The sequence below is a fragment of the Callorhinchus milii genome, unplaced genomic scaffold, assembly GCF_018977255.1.
Source record: "Callorhinchus milii isolate IMCB2004 unplaced genomic scaffold, IMCB_Cmil_1.0 Scaffold11, whole genome shotgun sequence".
Lineage (NCBI taxonomy): Eukaryota > Metazoa > Chordata > Chondrichthyes > Chimaeriformes > Callorhinchidae > Callorhinchus > Callorhinchus milii.
Window position 1 is genome coordinate 846260 of NW_024704752.1, and position 17736 is coordinate 863995.

Genomic DNA, 17736 nt, shown 5'->3' on the forward strand with positions numbered 1-17736 from the left:
TCTAACTGTATACAGTCCACTTGCATCTAAGTGTATACAGTCCACATGGATCTAAGTGTATACAGTCTACTTGTATCTGTGTACAGTCTACATGTATCTAAGTGTATACAGTCCACATGTATCCAAGTGTGTACAGTCTACGTGTATCTGTGTGTACAGTCCACATGCATCTAAGTGTATACAGTCTGAATGTATCTAAGTGTATACAGATCAACTTATTATGCTTTCTTAACATTTTGTGACTATTTAAAAATAAATTCTATAGTGCAAGTATATACTGTATTCTACGTATTCAGTTGATCAACTCGAAAGAAAGAAAGAGTTATCATTCAAGGACAATATATTTTGAAACAGTTCAGATTTGTTTTCCAAATCCACCTCCTTTGCTAATTTTCACCAGGTACAAGACCCCACCCCTCCCCCCCCCCCCTCCACCACCACACACACACACACACACACAAACCCCAATCCCATGTTGTTCAGCTGCTGGGATAGCAAATTGTTCATTAGAAGACAATTTGCTGTAACAGTAGTTGCCTTAAATGGTTGGTTGCCCGCCGCCCGCATTCTCACCCGCACCAAACTCCGTACCCCGATTACTCCAGTCCTTGCCAAACCCCACTGGCTCCCTTCACAGAGCGGATCGACTTCCAGATCCTCACTCTAGTATTTAAATCCCTCCATTCCTTGCACCCCCCCCCCCCCCACCCCGCATCTCTCTAACCTCCTCTCTCCCCACTGTAGTACCCGCTGCCTCCGCTCTATTGGGTTCGGCCTCCACCGCGTCCCCCGAATCCTCCATTCCACATCGGCGGCCGTGTCTTCATCCACTACACCCCGACATTTTGGAATTCCCCCCCTCAACCCGTCGGCCTCGCCCTCTCCTCCCCCATCTTCAGGTCGTGCCTGAAACTTCCTCTCCGACCGTGCCTACAGTCACCTTCCCCCTCCCCCCGGCTCGGCCTCGGGCTCCGCCATTGTTAAGCTCTGAGACGCCACCCAGCGTGGAGGGCGCTAGTTGTTGTTGTTGGTCACTTAACTTTCCTATAGCATAGTCATCACTAACATGCTCGGTGTGGGGGAGGGGGGAATCCCTCTTTCATTCATATTCCTTTAATGAATCAGCCTTAACATAGGGCAGTCGGAATATTCACCTATGTCTCTCAAAATGTTCTGGGATTGATCTACGGCTACAGTTTTCTCGAGGTATAATTTCCAGGCATTTCATTATTACTATTTGCGCATCCCCCAAGAATTTGGAGCATTCTCAATCAAATTGTTTTTCATTTGTTCATGCATACATACGCATAAAATACATTCAAACATTTGTGGCTTTGTGAACCTTTGACATAGTATGCTACGTAAATAGATAATGCAATCAATGTACAGATGTAAGAACTGTTATTTTGTTCAGATTTCCCCAGTCCCTCCGACAGCTCATTAAGGTGATTGGAATCGAGAAGAACACAGTGATTTTTTTCAAGACTCCCTTAGGCAAAAAGGAAACTTTACATCGTCACATAGTTACCTACTGGAATAATACTGAAATATTTTTGTTTCCCCGAATTTCAGGAATACCCAGCCACCCTATACCTGTATAAATGTTTTGTCACACACTTATTTCACAAATGACAGAAATACATTCGCCATAGTAGGTAGAGTTGCTTAATAAATGGCAATGCACTACCTTTTGTTTTGGTGCATGCTCACACCAATTGTTATGTTGAGGGGGGAAGAATCACAGTGCAAGCTGGAAGGAAAGTTTGATTTACCAGCCTTAACGAAAACAGGAGAGATCATCCTTGGGGGGATGTTTAACATTCATTCGGCAAGACTCTTTAGCGTGCAGAACTTCACAATTTTGCCAAAGCAAACAGAATGCAACAGGTCAGTTCATCCCTGTCCTGATTTTCTGATTTTGTTTTACAAAAAATACAAAAACATATTTAGTAATTGCACTCAGAAAAAAAGTTAAATGTGTGTGATATTAGTGCAAGATGTTTTGAGTTACTACAAAATGCAATGCAATGATGTGGAGTGTCTGTTTAGAATATTAATACTTCTTGCATTTGATCACATCGTTGAAACGTCTCAAAGAGCTTCACAGAATATACTTTAATAAATTGACTGTGTATTTTGCGGGCGATACATGACACCAATTGGGCACAGCAATGTCCCACAAACAGTAGTGGATTGAATGACCACATTCTTTTAACGGATTATTACCCCCAGAGAGCAATCTGCCAGTGTACTAACAACCGTGTGCCTACTTGCTGCTAGGTAAACTGAGGTGTGTTGAGTAACAGTACTGAAAAAGATATTTTAAAATGAGCAAACTATCTTTAAATTGAATTTCCAATTAAATTAATAAAGATCCTGCACTGTGCACTCACTGTGCTTATAAATTAAGCTAAGTTATCCATATGTTGGTGACATACAATGGGACCCCCATCAGCCTTCCCAACAATAAGTCTAACAATATATGGGCTTGGTTATTTATTACAAATCTGCTGCATCCACCTGCATTGAATGTTTTAACTGTTCGACTAACATTTAACAATAAATTTTCCACCGATATATGACCCATGACATTGCAAACCACCAGATAGCAGATAGTGTTATCAATATTACCTGTTACAGATACCGTTTAATCAATACACGCATTCTTCAAGAAAGATCATGCTTTATTTTGCAAGTTGGTAAAATTGGTATTGCTGGGGATAATGATGTGTAGAGTAGGAAATTATTTGGATAGAAATACTGCAGATCAAAAACTCATTCACTGATTACATGTATGACTATATCCTCAAACAATTCTAGTAAGGCGTAGACCATTAGACCATCAGTTCATCTTTCCCACCCACCCAGCTTCCTTAAAGGATTCATATTTAATATATCTCTTTACAGAAATCACTTCTAATCCAAATTTTCTAAATCCTAAATTCTTCAAATTCCTTTTCCCCGAAAAAAATAACTTGTATAGCCAATCCTCCTGATCTATCATAGATCTCCGACTTATCTCTTATTGAATCTTTTTTAGAACATTGATAATATTGTGTCTTTAGTTAAATATTAGGACATATATAGGATACCTTAAATTTCTATAGTTTTCTTTTAAACTGTTTTTGTCTGTCCTACAGTTTTGATTTCAGATCTTTTCGTCTTGTACAGACTATGATCTTTGCCATCGAAGAAATAAACAGGAACCAAAACCTCCTTCCAAATCTCACTCTGGGCTATCGGATTCTGGATGACTGCTCATCATCAACCATTGCTACAAAAGCAGCTTTGGCACTTGTTAATGGGATGGAAGAAAGCTTTTCCTTTAATAACTGCAGCAACTCTCCGAAGATACCAGCTCTTGTTGGCGGAGGTGGATCCTCAGAATCAATCGCAGTAGCAAGGACAATTGGACTCTTTAAAATCCCATTGGTAAGCTGTGATCTTTTGTGGCAGTGTTCTTTATCACTTGTTTATGTTTACACTAGAGTTTCATAGAGAAGTTGATGAACTTCAAACACAAGTTTGTCAGAACTGTAGTGGGTTTTAGACAATTTACATACAGAGAAAAGGTGAACTTTTTCCACTGCAACAGAAATGCTTGAGGGCGAGCAAGGCAGAAGTTTTGGTCATACGGAAGACGTATGACAGGATACATGGTACACATTTTTCTTTTTGCTAGAGAATCAGTAACAAGGGAGACATATGCTCTCTAGGTTAAACATGAAGGGAGAATTTCTTTATTGTTATTAGGGTTCAGAAATCATTATTCACCCATAAAATATATAGTCAATTCACTCTACAGTATATTCTGTGAAGCGCTTTGAGGCATCTCAAAGCCGTGATAAGGCACTATATCAAACGTAAGGATTATTATTATTATTTGAGTCACAATGTGCCAAATGGCTTACTTCTGGAATGTGAATTCCCCTGGTTCATTTGGCAGAGAAAAAATGGAATGAATGTTTTCCCCCTTCTACTGGCAATTTTCTTAGCTTTCTATTCATGTATATTGTCTATTTATAACAGGTAAAATCAAAACAAATAAGTGCTTCCCATGTTGGGACCTCAAGTTCGAGTGCAATGGCAGTAACATGTTTGATGTTACTACATTTTACTAATATTGCTTCAATTGGCTGCAGGTTTCATCCACAAAGTATACAGTTGATTCACTTTATAGTGTATTCTGTGAAGCACTTTGAGATATCTCAATGACATGATAAGGCACTTGGTATCAAATGCAAGGATTATTATTACTACATGTTACATTTAATTCAGATATTCTAAGCTGTTAACTTTACACTATGTAGCACTTACATTTTTTTTAAAAATATATAAATTTTCCACAGATCAGTTACTTTTCTACCTGCGCATGTCTCAGTAACAGAAAGGAATATCCTGCCTTTTATAGAACAATACCAAGTGACTACTATCAATCTAAACTTTTAGCTCAACTTGTTAAAACGTTTGAATGGACTTGGATTGGAGTCATCAGAAGCAACAATGACTATGGTAATTTCGGGATGCAATCGTTTATAGAAGCTGTAGAGAAGCTGGGAATCTGCATAGCTTTCTCTGAGTCCTTTTCTAGGACAGACCCCAGAGAGAAGATAGAAAGAATCGTAGAAGTTATTAAAAGGTCAACAACAAAAGTGGTGGTGGCTTTTTCGGCTACGGGAGAAATGCGGCTTTTATTTAGGGAAGTTGTACGTCAAAACGTCACGGGAATCCAGTGGATTGGTAGTGAAGCCTGGGTTACAGCAGAACTGCTTTCTCCAGATGAAAGCAATCGATTCCTCACTGGGACAATGGGCCCTGCCATTCAAAGGACAGCAGTGGTGGGATTACGAGATTTCCTTATGAAAGTCCATCCGCAGAAATTCCCTGGAAATGCTTTAGTAAAGGAATTCTGGGAAACAACATTCAGTTGCACTCTATCGTCTGCCAAAACAACAAAGGAACCAAATGATTTATCACCATATCAACAGTGCACAGGAAATGAGAATTTGAATGAAATACACAATGCATATTCTGACATAATTACTGATGGAAGCTCCTATAATGTTTATAAGGCGGTGTACGCCTTTGCTCATGCTGTGCACAACATGTTGGCATGTGAATACGGAAAAGGCCCGTTTACGAATAAAACATGCGCAAATGTTTCTATTTTTGAACCTTGGCAGGTAAACGCATTTTGAGCACCAAATATGAAGCACTGACTTTCCAATGTATTGATTCTAGTTATTACATTGTTTGTTGCTTGTCAAACATAATGTCATACAATCTTTGTTTGGTCACCATATTAATCATTGTCATTGTTTCTGTAAAGCGCTCTGAGAGATTACTAGGTGAAGTTGCTACACTATATAAATGAAATTATATTGTTAATCTTGCAATAAAGAATTTAAGGGTAGTGTATATGTACACCTGATGAAACATTTTATTTTAAAGTTTGCCCATGCTGCATGGTCAGATAAAGACCACTTTCTTATCTTTTTCAGCTGCGACATTATATGCAGTCAGTAAATTTCACCACTAACACTGGTGACAAAGTCTATTTCGATTCAAATGGGGATCCAGTCGCTAAGTATGACTTGATAAACTGGCAAAGCAACACACAGGGCTTTCCAAGGATTGTGACTGTGGGCTATTACGATGCTTCCACACCTCCCGGGAAAGAATTGATGCTAAATATAAGGAAACTAGAATGGAATGGTGGCAATAATAAGGTAGATATGTGAAAGAAAAATTAAGTCTTCCGTGTGTTCAAAACCAAATGTGGAGTTCTCCAGCTCAGTGGTTAGAGCACTCACCTCGCAGGCGAGAGGACCTGGGTTTGATTCCTGGGCAGGGCGAGGTGGAGTGAAACCTTAGGCAAGTTTCCTTAGTCCACATGCCCCTGCTTACCTAGCAGTAAGCAGGAATCCAGTTGCTAGTCAATTGGTGGATCACTTTTCCGGGGATAATAATACCTTCAAATTTTTTTAAAATAAATAATTTGGTCACTCAATCCACAACTGTTTGTGGGACGCTGCTGTGTGCAATTGGCTGCCGCATTTCATCAACAAAACACACAGCCAATTCACTTTACAGTATATCCTGTGAAGCGCTTTGAGACATCTCAAAGATGTGATAAGGCGCTATATCAAATGCAGGGATTATTATAAATACAAGGATTATTGGCGTGATGTGCAATGCTATCTATTTACAAACTTTATGTTTATTCATAATGTATTGAAAGGTGTAATATTGCATACATAACAAACACGTTTATATCAATTTAATCACGGTAAGATCCCACGTGCAGTTTGTGCAGAGAGCTGCCTCCCCGGCACCCGGAAGGTCCACAGGAAGCGACAACCGATCTGCTGTTTTGACTGCACAGAATGTGCTGATGGTGAGGTCAGTAACACCACAGGTATGGTTTAATCTAGCACATTATTTTCAAGTTCGTCTTTCCGAACGTTTGCCCAGATAGCTTAAAGTTTGTACAGTACTGACGTTCACCAATTATATTATTTCTCTCAGATGCGTTGGATTGCATCAAGTGCCCTTTGGAATATTGGACCAATCAGAGGAAAGATAAATGCATACAAAAAGAAATTGAGTTTCTTTCCTTTGAAGAGATGCTGGGAATTGTACTAGTTACGATTGGATTGGTAGGGATCGGCGTAACGTTAACAACAACAGTTATCTTCTATCAGCACAGAGATACCCCTATTGTTAAGGCGAACAATTCTGAGTTGAGCTTCCTTCTTCTGTTTGCATTGACTCTGTGTTTTTTGTGCTCTCTCACATTTATTGGTGAACCCTCAATGTGGTCTTGCAAGCTTCGCCGCGTGTCTTTCGGTATTGCTTTTGTTTTGTGCATCTCCTGTATTTTGGGAAAAACAATCCTGGTTCTAATGGCCTTTAAGGCAACGCTTCCCAATAATAACATGATGAAATGGTTTGGACCCACACAGCAACGATTAAGTGTTTTCCTTCTCACACTTATTCAGAGTTTAATCTGCGCTCTATGGTTAACATTCTCACCCCCTTCCCCTGTAAAAAACATCAAGTACTACAGGGACATTATTATTTTAGAATGTGATGTTGGATCTATAACAGCATTTTACTGTGTATCGACCTACATTGGTCTTTTGTCTGCTGTGTGTTTTATTCTTGCATTCCTAGCCAGGAATCTGCCAGATCATTTTAATGAGGCTAAGTGTATAACTTTCAGCATGCTTATTTTTTGCACAGTTTGGATGGCTTTCATTCCAGCTTATGTCAGTTCGCCTGGGAGATATACTGTGGCTGTAGAAGTGTTTGCTATTTTGGCATCCAGCTTCGGTTTGCTTCTCTGCATTTTTGTTCCAAAATGTCGCATAATCTTGCTGAAACCAGAAAACAATACAAGACAGTATATCATGTCCAAAGATCCTTCAAAGAAGCTTTAATCAATTCATTATATGAGAAACACATAATCATTTTTGTAACAAGTGTCTTGTTTGGAAATGCATAATCATGTGATTTTATTCACTAGTTAAATACTTTTAATTCTTTTAATATGGTTTCATATGTATTATTCACATGATTCGGGTATTATGAATGCTACCTTTCAATAAAGGCAATACAAGCATGTTAATTTCAAAATCTATTCAAGTATTGATTGTAAAGAGAGAACATGCTATATGGCACTGGAAATGTGACAAAAAAGCATTTGTTAGAGAAATACAATGTAGTTTCATGCATTTTAAAGAATCATTTTCAATTGGACAATAAAGCTTCCAAGAACATCTATTCCACAGAAACAAGGTAGAGCTTATGAAGATCTAACCTTACTATCCTGAAGGTTTGGATCGCGCCACTGAAGCTGATTTTTCAACAGCTTTTATTACCTATTGCTTCTTTCTAAAAAAAATTGTGACAATTTAATATTTCTATGTCAACATATGTTCAAAATATTATGTATATTCCTTTCCCCTGCTCCCTCTATTGCAATAAACTGATTGTGTGTAATTGTGGAGTCCTGTAACTTACTGGTTAGAACACTCGTCTTGCAAGAGAGGACCTGGGTTCGATTCCGGGGCCAGCAAAATTAAGCAAGTTTGCTTACCCCACACCCTCTGTTTATCCAGCAGTAAGTTAGTTGTTTGGTTGATGGCCTTTCCGGGGGAAATATCCCTTCAAAAATACATTTCAAAATTATAATTTGGCCACTCAATCCACGACTGTTTGTGTGGGGCACTACTGTGTGCAATTGGATGCCGTGTTTCGCCCACAAAATATACAATCAATTCACTTTACAGAATATTCTTCAGTTATCAGGAGAGGCTGGAGAAGCTGGGATTATTCTCCTTGGAGCAGAGAAGGTTAAGAAGCGACTTAATAGAAGTTTTTTAAAATCATGAGGGGATTCGATAGAGTGAACAACTGGAAACTATTCCCACTGGCGGGTCGGTCGGTTACCCGAGGACACTGATTTAAAATAGTTGATAAAGGAAACAGAGGCGAGGTGAGGAGCATTTTTTCGCACAGCGAGTTGTTGGGATCTGGAATGCATTGCCTGATAACAACTTTTAAGAGAGAAGTGGATAATTATTTGGGGAAGACAAGTTTGCAGGGCTATGGGGGAGAGCGGGGGAGTGGGGTTGATTTGGATAGCTCTTTTCAAAGAGCCAACACAGACACGATGGGCCGAATGGCCTCCTTCTGTGCTGTATAATTCTATGATTCTATCATTCTATGATTCTGTGAAGCACTTTGAGACGTTTCGATGTAATAAGGTGCGATGTCAACTGCAATTATTATTAATTAATTGAGAAAAGTTGTCCAAAAAGTGTACTTGAAAGAAAAATAACAAAACAATAATTGGTGTGTAGAACAACTAACCATCACAATCCCAAATGGTATAAAGGATAATTTAAAAAGTTGCTTCCATGATTATGCAGAGGGGAAATCCCTGATGAGATACACTAAGATACTTGGCCACAATCGTTACAGCTGACAGTTAATTTTCCAGAAGCACATAGGAAATTATATTCTACTGGGATTTTAAATAATCTCCAAATTACCTTCCACTGAATTGCATCAAAGGCGGCAATTCCCAGAAAGCCCCGCTGTAGTACAATATAAAACACACATACGGTGACGCATATATTGGACAATTGAACTTGTCTGCTCGGATAACTGCAACTTCTGATTGACGTAAATAGTAAATGTATGTGGGAAATATGTTTTTCTTTTTCCTGTTAGAATTGCTCAGACTTGAGGCTGGATGGGGAAGCGGTGAACATAGTTGTAAACTTCAAGGGAAGTTCGATTTACCTGAACTGTCAAAGGACGGAGACATCATTCTGGGGGGACTTTTTAACTTGCACATGGACAGGGTTGAGAATGTGCATTCCTTTACTGTCCGGCCAAAAGCAGAACAGTGCAAACGGTCAGTTGACATATATTTTTCCGTACAATTTTAATTAATTGAATGGTTTTGATGAAATCACACATTTTGCCATTTACAGTATATAGTTTGGGACATGACATGTGAATGTGACTGCCAGGCAGGGGAGAAGGCGAACTGGATGGACCTTGGTCTTCTTTTGTCTCACAGTTTTTATGTTGTAAGACCCAGGGAAATAAAATATTAAGTTATGATGAGTAAATCATACGAGATTTTGAAATATACTTTTAAAATGTATAAATGTAAACATTGTAGTTATGAATTCATCACCCAATATACATTGATTGATTGTATTAGTAAATGATTCTGAAAATTAAGTAATTCTTCAAGACCTTTAAGCATTTTGAGACTAACTTAAATATAATAATAATAAATAATAATCCTTGCATTTGATATAGCACTTTTCACGTCTTTTAGATGTCTCAAAGCACTTCACAGAATATACTGTCAAGTGAATTGACTGCATATTATGTGGACGAAACGCGTTTAGTTGACAGCGTTGGCAGTTCACCACCTTGATCATACATAATACGGAAGATAAAAATAATGCCATTTCCAATCTGTTATTGTAATAGGTTAGTCAGATCCGCACCCCATAAATGTGTCTATGGTTGTTGAGGTTCCCTTCTGTTGGCTACACGGTGCAAGACTTGAAATTAAATCAGTCAGATTTCCATTCCAGATCCACAGATGTAAGAAACTGAAGGTTGCACCAGTCTTAATATAACAGATGGAAAGACGCAATTGATTAACCTTTGAGAACCCAAATCCAATGTGTAATTGCAATGAGGTAAATCACTGAACTACCAATTCACCAACCTGTGTCTATGCATCAATGGTATGTTGTCAAATTGAAATAACTTTGGTAGTTATACAACCCTTGTAATGTCATTGATGTTATGTCTTAGAAACCATTTTCATAAGATAACCAAAAGAGGTGATCTCATTCCATGATGCTAATAATTTGTGTAACTCCAAAGGTTTGATTTCAGAGGCTTTCGCTTGGCTCAGACCATGATTTTTGCCATCGAAGAAATCAACAGAAATCACCTCCTGTTGCCAAATGTCACACTGGGATTCAGGATCCACGATGATTGTGCGTCATCCAAGATTGTGACAAAAGCGGCCTTAGCTCTTGTTAATGGGCAGGAAACCGGTTTGGGTTATTCTTGCACAGGACAATCTAATGTCATCGGGATCGTTGGGACACAAGGATCCTCTGAGTCTATTGCAGTAGCAAGAGTTATTGGTCCTTTTCAAGTTCCGATGGTAATGTTGTATTTCTATTGTAATAAATAATACATAATTATCTGCACATTTAATGCAATATTGTGGAGTCCTGTAGTTCAGTGGTTAGAGCGCTCGCTTTGCAAGTGAGAGACCTGAGTTCAATCCCAGGCAGAGGGCGAAACCTTGGGCAAGTGTCCTTACTCCACACAGAGCCTAATAATAATCCCTCCCAAACCAAAACCAATAATAAATTGGTAATTTTCAATCCACAGCTGTTTGTGGGACACTGCTGTGCGCAATTGGCTGCTGCGTTCGCCCACAAATATACAGTCAATTCACTTTACAGTATGTTCTGTGAAGCGCTTTGGGATGTCCTCCTGACGTGAAAAGCGCTATATTAAATGCAAGGATTATTATTATTATTATTATTATAATATAGTCTATTGCAAATAACATGTTTGCTTAAATAAAATATTGATATTATGAGACATTGGGATGATGTGAAGCTGCTATATCAAATGCAAGGATTATTGTTATTATTATTAGATGAATTTATCTAGTAAAACCATGAAGGTGCTTTGCCAATTCCTAATGATTATGATCACTGCACACTGAGCGCATTTTCTTTCATTATAATCAGATTTACTTTTTCTGCACTTTACCTTTATTTTGTTGCTGATAGGTCAGTTACTTTTCCACCTGTACGTGTCTCAGCAGCATTGAAGAATACCCTACCTTCTTCAGAACGATACCAAGCGATTCCCATCAGTCTAAACTTTTAGCGCAACTTGTTCAGATGTTTGGATGGACGTGGATTGGGACAGTGAGCAGCAACAATGATTACGGTCGATTTGGGATACAAGCATTTTTGGAAGCTGTTCAGAAGCTGGGAGTTTGCATCGCCTACTCGGAGTCCTTCTACAGAACCGACTCTGTAGAAAAAATTGCCAAAGTTGTAGACACAATTAAAAAAGGGTCGACAAAGGTTGTGGTGGCACTTGTTTCTCCGGGAGACATGCTATTTTTGCTAAAGGAAGTTGTGCGCCAAAATGTGAGCGACATACAGTGGCTAGGAAGTGAAGCCTGGGTTACAGCAGAACTCCTCCCTTCATGGCAAAGTACCAGGTTTCTAGTTGGGACCATTGGGCCTGCAATCCCTCGGTTCCACATATCAGGACTAAGAGAATATCTTCTTAAAGTTCACCCTTCTTTGTTTCCTGACAATATTTTAGTCTACGAATTTTGGGAAACAATGTTCAAATGTATTCTAAGGGAAGACCACTCGAAAACACGGTCAAACACTGAAGCTCCAATCCATAGATGTACAACAAACGAAAATCTAGAAGAAAAAAGCAGCACATATTCAGATATAACATTGGACGGTAGTTCTTACAATGTATATAAAGCTGTCTACGTGTATGCTCATGCACTTCATAACATGTTGCTGTGCAGCGAAGGCAAAGAACAAAAGAATAATAAAACATGTGCAGACATTACAAATTTAAAACGATGGCAGGTAAGCTATCTGTTACCAAAATCTAACATGTGAGATTTACTGAGTGAAATGTGACAGAAATAATAATAATCCTTGCATTTGATGTAGCGCCTTATCACGTAACTGAAATGTCTTAAAGCACTTCACAGAATATATTGAAAAGTGTATATTTTGTGTTGTTCAAATTCATCATTAACTTTAATGCCCACAATGATTTCAGGATAAAAGTGTCCTTTGGCTGAAGTCTTACATAATGCTAATATTATCTGTGTGTGTATGTGTGTCTATGTGTGAGTGTATGTGTGTGTGTGGGTGTGTGTGTATATGTGCATGTGAGTATTTCTACCATTGGTTTTGTAAATTAATTTGGAATTTATCTCGTTCCAATTCTCTTCTCACAGTTGCTTGATTTTATACGTTTGGTAAACTTCACCACGAGGACAGGTGACAGAGTGAACTTTGATAACAATGGGGATCCAGTTGCCACTTATGATTTGATAAACTGGAAAATTAATGTCAATGGCTCTGCTGAGATTGTGAAAGTGGGTTATTACAATGGAGCTGCCCCTTCAGGACAACAACTCACACTGGATGAGGAACATGTGATGTGGAGCAGTGGCAGCAATAAGGTATGGACTTGAGGTAAAAGTCAGTCCCATTTTGTGTGCAGATGTTTTGGAATATCAGAATATCACAAGTGGTAATTAATATATGAAATAAATTAAAGCAATGGGCTGGTCAGTGGTGATAGCCAGAAGAAGAGTGAAAGGAGGGGTGGGATTTGTTTATTTGGTTTCGTTCAGAGAGTTGTTGGGATGTTGATGTCCTGCCAATTAAAGGGGTAGAGCCAGAGTCGATTTTTGATTTGAAGAGGGAAGGTAGAGACTGGAATGGGTATGGGGAGAGGGCAGGGCAGTGGGCCTGAAAGTCCAGCATGCTTTGAGAGCAGCAACCTCAATGACAGGATATGTATATATTCCAGCATTTGCACCAACACAGACTCTGGGGTTCCCAAGCCCTGGCTCTTGCCAACCTGTGCCTAATACTTTCCAGAATTAGGTAAACAGGATGTGCCCCCCATGGAGAGAGAGAGAGCATATTACATTCCAACAATCTATCTCTGGGATTTCTATGTGTGGGTGGGATACATCGAATTCTCAGCTTGGTTTGGATACTCTTAAGCATGGTGATGGGTTTCCACATGTGTCAGACACCCAGCTGACCAAAAATTGACCAATCCTGGAAATTGAACACAATATATAGATCTTCTCTCTGTGCAGGTTCCTCAAGCAGTCTGCAGTGAGAGATGCCAACCTGGATCAAGAAAAACCGTGAGGAAGGGACAACCCATCTGTTGTTTTGACTGCACACAGTGTGCAGACGGTGAAATCAGCAACACAACAGGTGAGTGTTTGATGAAATTGTGTAAATATATGACTCTCTTCACTGCTAAATTTTAATTTTATGTACAACTTTATAACTTTATTTCAGATTCTCTCTTCTGCTTAAAGTGCCCGTGGGAATATTGGTCAAATGAGCGGAGGGATGAATGCATACCAAAGAAGATAGAGTTTCTTACATTCGACGAGAACATAGGGATTGCATTAACATCACTGGCCATAGTAGGAGTGGGTCTCACTGTCGCCATTGCAGCTGTTTTCTTCCAATACAAGGACACTCCTATTGTTAAGTCCAACAATTCTGAACTGAGTTTCCTCCTCCTGTTTGCATTAGCACTGTGTTTCCTGTGTTCGCTCACTTTCATTGGTCAACCTTCGGTTTGGTCTTGCATGCTACGACGCACTTCATTTGGGATCTCCTTTGTCCTGTGCATTTCTTGTGTTTTGGGGAAAACTATCATTGTATTGATGGCATTTAAGACAAAGTTTCCCAATAATAATAGGGTCAAATTATTTGGACTCGGGCGACAACGATTCAGTATTTTTGCCCTCACATTTATTCAGATTTTGCTGTGTGCTCTCTGGTTAAGTCAAGCAGCGCCTTTTCCATTGAAAAACGGCAATTACTACAGAAACATTATTATTTTGGAATGTGATGCCGGGTCTACAACAATATTCTATTGTGTGTCAGGATATATTGCCTTGTTGTCCTGTGTAAGCTTTATTCTAGCGTATTTAGCCCGAAAACTGCCAGACAATTTCAATGAGGCCAAATATATAACCTTTAGCATGCTGATCGTCTGTGCTGTTTGGGTAACGTTTATCCCAGCTTATGTCAGCTCTCCAGGGAAATACACTGTGGCTGTGGAGATGTTCGCAATTTTAGCATCCAGCTTTGGTTTATTGGTTTGCATTTTTGCTCCGAAATGTTATGTGGTTTTATTGAAACCAGAATGCAATACAAAAAAACACATCATGGGTAAAGTTCCTTCACCTAAATCTTAATTATTAGTTTTTAACATTGTGACAAGGTATGATGTGATATCTAGTTTTAGGATATACTGAATATTTATAGATATATATATATCACACATATATATGATAGATTTAATTTTTTATTCTAGAATGAATTACGTTTTCATCATTTTAGTTAAATGTTTATCGTTTAAAATTTTTTCAGCAACTACTGCTGAAGCCTTGCACCACAAGCTACAATTTTTTCGATGACCAACACTGACGAATTAGATATGTACTTGAAAAGGAAAAAATTGCAATTCTATGGGGTAAGAGCTGGGGAGTGGGACGAGTTGATAGCTCTTTCAAAGAGCCGGTACAGGAATGATAGGCCGAATGGCCTTCTTCTGTGCTGTAAGTTTCCATGATTCTATCGTGACTATTCTCCTGAGTGATGTCTAATGAGAGGGAACTGGCTATGAGGTGATACATGGCAAAGCTAAAGAAGAAGTTAACCGTCTTTTTTGTGGTGAGCTCTTCGATCTGACACCTGAGCTGCAGGACTTGATCAAGGATTGATCAACTTGTTGAGGTCATCTATGGGACTTGGAGGACAACAGCGATAAAGAGTACAGTAGTCCAAGGAGTACAAACAGTTAATAACCTTACAAAAGATCTCCTCTTTGTATTCTGCACCATTATAAACAGTTTGAATACTAAATGGGTCAATAATTCATCACCCACATATGGTTCTGCAGATCTCCCACTCACTTTCCAAAACAGCAGCATTTGAAGAAAGGGAGGGGTGAAGCTGGGCGATTTGGTGGAGGTGGAGGAAGGAGGGCTTGGTCAGGGACCAGATGTGGAGAAGGAAAAATAACTGCTCTGAAGATTGCTTCCAGGTGGCCTACAAATAAAATATGTCACCCCTGCGACATCTTGATAGCAGATATTGAACAATCACACACCATAGATCTTCCTCATATCCCTGACTCCTGTTTAATAGAAAACCATGGAGAAGGTAACTTTTGTCATCTCTACAGGATGATTTTTAAAGTTAAATCACGCTGATAAGAATGTATGAAATCTTTACAAAAATCTGTATGAATAACATATGTTGAAGGCTTTCTCATGAGGGCGTTAAATTCTCCCTGTCCTAACCAATCATCTTGGGCTGCAATTATTCAGTTGTGACACCTCACAACTTGGTTAACAAAGTAGCAACAACTGGACTAACTCACACGATAAAGGTGTGAAGTGGCTTTAGTTATACATTTCGTGTCATAATTTATTTTTTTCTGGAGGATAAACCTATAGATATTTTTCTCATATACTGTTCCTCTTTAGTCAAAAACAAGTACTTTAATTATTACAATTTGTTGTTGTACAATTTGAAATTTTATAATGGTTTTCATTAGGGAAAATGTATCAAAGCGCTTCAGAAAGACTGCATTCTCCAGAAGTCGTGGTCCATGCTGGGATCCATGACATAGGGAAAAAAATGGCTGAGATCCTACAGGGAAAGTGTCAAAAGCTGGAGGAAATAAAGAGTAGGACCTTCAAAGGTGATGATCTCTGGATTACTCCCAGTCCCTAGTTCAAGTGAGATCAACAGGGCAGGATCAAACACATGAATGCATGGCTGGAGAAATGGTGCAGAAAGGAGGGCTTCAGGATCATTGTGACCAGTTCTGTAGCAGGTGGGACCTGTACAAGGTTGATGGTTACACCTGAACAGGGCTGGGACCAATGTCCTCGCAGGGAGGTTAACTAGTGCTGTGGGGAAGTGTTTAAACTAATTCTGAGGGGGTAAGAGAATGAGCATGTCGCATCAGAGAGGACCAACGAGTTACATAGAGGGCTGGGAGAGATGAATAGCAATGTAATAAGGAGTAATCCAGAAAAAGGAGGGATTAGACGGGGGAGAAATGCAGAGCAGAATCAGTCGGTCTTGGAGTGCATGTGCGTAAATGCACGGAGTGTGACAAATAAGGTTGGTGAGCTGTGGCTCAAGTTGCCACATGGAGTTATGATGTAGTGGCAATAACGGAGACCTGGCTCAAACAGGATAAGAATGGGAGCTGAATATCCTGGCTACAATCTATTCAGGAGAGATCTGGCAGGAAAGAAAAGGAAGGGAGGGGGCAATATTGATTAAAGACACAATTACGGCTCTGGAAAGGGATGGTGTGGTAGAGGGTCCAAAAACAGAATCTGTTTGGTTAGTTAAGGAGCAGAAAAGGAGCTGTTACTCTGTTAGGTCAATACTATAGATCACCAAATATTGTGAAGGAGTTAGAGGAGCAAATCTGCAGCAGATTTCAGAAAGATGCAAAACCAATGAGTAGTAAGAATGGGGGACTTCAATTATCCTAACATAGACTGACAAAATAAAAAAAGTGTAAAGGGAAATAGGGGGAAAGGCTTTCTGAAATGTGCAGGATAACTTTCTGGATCAGTTTGTTTCCAGCCCAACAAGGAAGGAAGCTGTGCTGGATCGAATTCTGGGGAATAAAGTGGGGCAAGTGGAGCAGGTTTCAGTAGGAGAACATCTGGACAACCATGATCATAACATCAGTGGGTTTAGAGTACTGATGGAAACGGACATTTATATCAAAGGTATCAAAGATATCAAAGGTGAAGATACTCAACTGGAAGAGGCTAATTTCAGTGAGTTAGAAAGGGACCTAGCCAAGGTGGACTGGAAAGAAAGGATGGCAGGTAAAACAGCTAACGAGCAATGGGAAGCCTTCAAGAAGGAGATAGTTCAGGGGCAGAACAAATGCATTCACACAAAGGGGAAAGGTAGGGCATCCAAACCTCTCTGGATGACCAAGGAAATTGGGATTAAAATAAAACAGAAAAAGGAGGCTTATGATAAATGTTGATTCCAAAATACAGAAGATAATCAAATAGAATATAGAAGGTACAGAGGAGAACTGAAAAACGAATACGAGGGGCAAAGAGATTGTATGAGAAAATATTAGCCAGTAACATAAAAAGGAACCCTAAGGTATTTTATGAGCATATAAAGAATAAAAAGTTAATCAATGGTTGGGTGGGTCCTATTAGGGATCAAAGAGCCGGCACAGACATCATAGGCTGAATGGCCTCCTTCTGTGTTGTTTAATTCTATGATCCTCTAGTGCCTGTTTTTATTTTTATTTTATGGGCTTCGTACTCCACTACCTCACATAAAGGGCTCTATATAA

The 17736-nt window shown here is 39.3% G+C and overlaps 2 protein-coding genes across 2 annotated transcripts; both read left to right on the forward strand.

Moving 5' to 3' along the window:
* Positions 1–1705: 1705 nt before the first annotated feature.
* LOC103189331 (extracellular calcium-sensing receptor-like) lies at positions 1706–7442 on the forward strand. The gene is made up of 6 exons (XM_007909679.2): positions 1706–1887; positions 3141–3432; positions 4350–5183; positions 5502–5729; positions 6295–6418; positions 6529–7442. The coding sequence occupies exons 1-6, from the start codon at positions 1721–1723 to the stop codon at positions 7440–7442; spliced, it is 2559 nt and encodes an 852-aa protein (XP_007907870.2). The 5' UTR covers positions 1706–1720.
* A 3017-nt stretch (positions 7443–10459) lies between these two features.
* LOC103189332 (extracellular calcium-sensing receptor-like) lies at positions 10460–14575 on the forward strand. Its single transcript, XM_007909681.2, has 5 exons — positions 10460–10714; positions 11358–12191; positions 12572–12799; positions 13451–13574; positions 13662–14575. Exons 1-5 carry the CDS (start codon positions 10460–10462, stop codon positions 14573–14575), a joined length of 2355 nt encoding a protein of 784 aa, XP_007907872.2.
* Positions 14576–17736: the final 3161 nt, after the last annotated feature.